The 3006-nt window shown below is 49.3% G+C and overlaps 1 protein-coding gene across 2 annotated transcripts in view; it reads right to left on the bottom strand.

The window, feature by feature from the left end:
* Positions 1–758: 758 nt before the first annotated feature.
* syndig1 (synapse differentiation inducing 1) overlaps positions 759–3006 on the bottom strand; it is a 10214-nt gene continuing 7966 nt past the window's right edge. For both annotated transcript variants that reach the window (XM_014033349.1, XM_014033346.1), the window contains one exon: positions 759–1657. In XM_014033349.1, the coding sequence (XP_013888803.1) occupies positions 1499–1657 (159 nt within the window). In that variant the 3' untranslated portion in view covers positions 759–1498. The remainder of the gene's footprint in view (positions 1658–3006) is intronic.

Below are 3006 nucleotides of genomic sequence, written 5' to 3'. Positions count from 1 at the left end.
CTGGGGGGACCCTGGGGGGTCTGGGGGATATCTTCTGGTGGCCGCGTGCAGGCTCGTAGGTGGTCTGTGGCGGCGGTCATGGGTTGCTGACCCGGTGGCCGGACTGTGCTGGGGTGGGTTCGGGGTTGGCGTGGGGAGCTTGGGGTTCTGGGGTCGTGCCGCCCCTGGGCTGTGGTCCTGGTGGCGTCGGGGGGGCTTGAGGCCTGGTGGGCGGATTGCCGGGCTCTGGGCTGGTTTGTGCCCGGGTGCCCGGCTCTGGGCGGGGAGCCTTTTGGTGCACTGGTGGGCTGCGGGTCCGAAGCTGGGGGGTTGGGTTGGCTGGGGACCGGGCCGGTGGCCCGTGGGAGGGGGCAGGCCAACCCAGCCTGGGTGTCTAGCGTGCTAAATGTTCTGTGAGTTGTCTGAATGATGGGGTGGGTGTAGTATTTCTTCTGGGGTGGGGCTGGGCGGATGGCCGTGGTGGCGGTGGGTTGTGCTGGGTCGGCTGGCTGGCCCATTTGTTGTGTTCAAAAAAGGTTGGGCACCCCTGATGTAGACCAATGTTTTTATTGACCTAAAAATACAAGAAAAAAAAGATTTTACCGTTTTTCTACATCTGCCAAGCAAAGTCTGTCATCTCCTGGAGCTCTGTGGACCTCAGTGATCAGAACTGGTTATTTCTGCTGACAGGAAACAATCAACATGTCTGAGGGGACACAACGTTAGGCCACACCCACCACACCAAAACTTTTTATTCTTTTCAATAAAAGCTGAAACAGTTTTCATAAAAAATTCTTTTATTGTGAGAACAGTAAGTTATATTTATAATTCATTCAACTTTTTCATAAGTAGAATAAAAAACAGAAAACTCGTTCAGAAAAAGCCTTGATGTGTTCATTGGTCAGAATTGTTTTAATGACACCAAATAAGGAGTTTTGTGTGAAACAATTTGATGAATTTCAATAAAATCAAATAAAATAAATGGACTGAACTCATAGAGCTTTATCAAGACCCTGTGGACCCCAAAGCTCTTCACACTTACAGACGTTCACACATTCACACACTGGTGAAAACAAAAGAAAGTCAAAGTTTGATATAATAACAGAAGGAAACAGTGAGTCAAACAGGTTGTTTTTGTCTCATCAGCTGTTCAAACATGGTCCAGAGTATTTTTTCTGAGGTTCTCTGAAGGCATCGTCCCTCCTCTCTGCTGAGAGCTCATGTTTCCAGTTGTCAGGTTGAAGAATCTCAGAGGATCACAGACGTATTATTAGAGTTTAAAGTTTGAATGGTTCCAACATTCAGAGTCCAGATGAACGTGTCTCACACCTGTCTGAACAGGTGTCAGAGTGAAACACACCACCATGACCAGAACACTGGATCTGCTGAAGCTTCTTTGTTTCAGGCCTTTCTCTTCCACACTGCTCCAAAACCACATCCAGCATCCACCCCAGCAGGAGTCAGGCCTCATGACGGATCAGCAGGGGCTGATGGGTAATCTGCCTCGCTCTAATCTCCTTCACCATTGGTGGTTTTTGGACAGGTAGGCGATGAGGGCCACAGCCACGCCCACGTAGATCCCTGTACCGATGGTGATTGACAGCACGGCCAGGAAGAGAGCCCGCCTGGAGCTGGAGCTGGCCACATGGAAGTCCCCTTTAGAAACGGCCTTGTTGGTCTGAGGAGGACAGAAGAAGAAGAAACATCTGAGAACACAGAGAGGATTAACAGAGGCAAACCTGAACCTGGACTGAGTTTACAACAAATATGAAGTTCTGAACTTTGATTCTGTTCTCGACTGAGTCCGTCCATCTGTCAGACTGATCTGAATGTAAAGGCCTACATGTGTGTTTGGAGGTGGTACAGTGTTTGTCAAACAGTAGAAGAAGAAATGAGATTAACCATCAGAGGAAGAGCTCTGACCACTAACCCTGACCAGGAAGAGGCTGTGCACACGTTTTAAATCTGTAAAAACTTTAACCTGAGCCTAACGAAGGAAACTTGTCTGTTCTGAAACCAACGAATCCATCGATCACATTTAACTGATGTACAGGAACGTTCTCCTGGCTGCAGGAGAAACAAGCTAATGAAGGAGAGACAGTGAAGTGTGGTGTTATTGTGTGTCTGCAGGATGTTGTTCTGACAACACAGAAGTTTTAAAGCTGTTGTGTTTCCATCATCAGAGCCTGGAGCTGCAGGTCCACCAGCTTCCTGCCCAGCTGGAGGATGCTTAATGTGGACAATGGAAGCTGACAATGAGACGATGGAGTGGTGGAGGTGGACATTTGTTAGAAGTCAAGGACCAGCTGAGCTGTTTAGTTGGTGTTTAGCTCTCTGTACAGAGAGGTCACAGCTGTACAGAGAGGTCACAGCTGTACAGAGAGGTCACAGCTGTACAGAGAGGTCACAGCTGTACAGAGAGGTCACAGCTGTAAAGAGAGGTCACAGCTGTACAGAGAAGTCACAGCTGTACAGAGAGGTCACAGCTGTAAAGAGAGGTCACAGCTGTAAAGAGAGGTCACAGCTGTAAAGGGAGGTCACAGCTGTACAGAGAGGTCACAGCTGTACAGAGGTCACAGCTGTACAGAGAGGTCACAGCTGTACAGAGAGGTCACAGCTGTATAGAGAGGTCACAGCTGTACAGAGAGGTCACAGCTGTACAGAAAGGTCACAGCTGTAAAGAGAGGTCACAGCTGTACAGAGAGGTCACAGCTGTACAGAGGTCACAGCTGTACAGAGGTCACAGCTGTACACAGAGGTCACAGCTGTTCAGAGGTCACAGCTGTACAGAGGTTACAGCTGTACAGAGGTCACAGCTGTACACAGAGGTCACAGCTGTTCAGAGGTCACAGCTGTACAGAGGTTACAGCTGTACAGAGGTCACAGCTGTACACAGAGGTCACAGCTGTTCAGAGGTCACAGCTGTACAGAGGTTACAGCTGTACAGAGGTCACAGCTGTACACAGAGGTCACAGCTGTTCAGAGGTCACAGCTGTGACCTCTGTACAGCTGTACAGAGGTCACAGC

The sequence above is a fragment of the Austrofundulus limnaeus genome, unplaced genomic scaffold (genome assembly GCF_001266775.1).
Source record: "Austrofundulus limnaeus strain Quisiro unplaced genomic scaffold, Austrofundulus_limnaeus-1.0 Scaffold1703, whole genome shotgun sequence".
NCBI lineage: Eukaryota > Metazoa > Chordata > Actinopteri > Cyprinodontiformes > Rivulidae > Austrofundulus > Austrofundulus limnaeus.
This window is presented reverse-complemented; position numbering and strand designations above follow the sequence as displayed.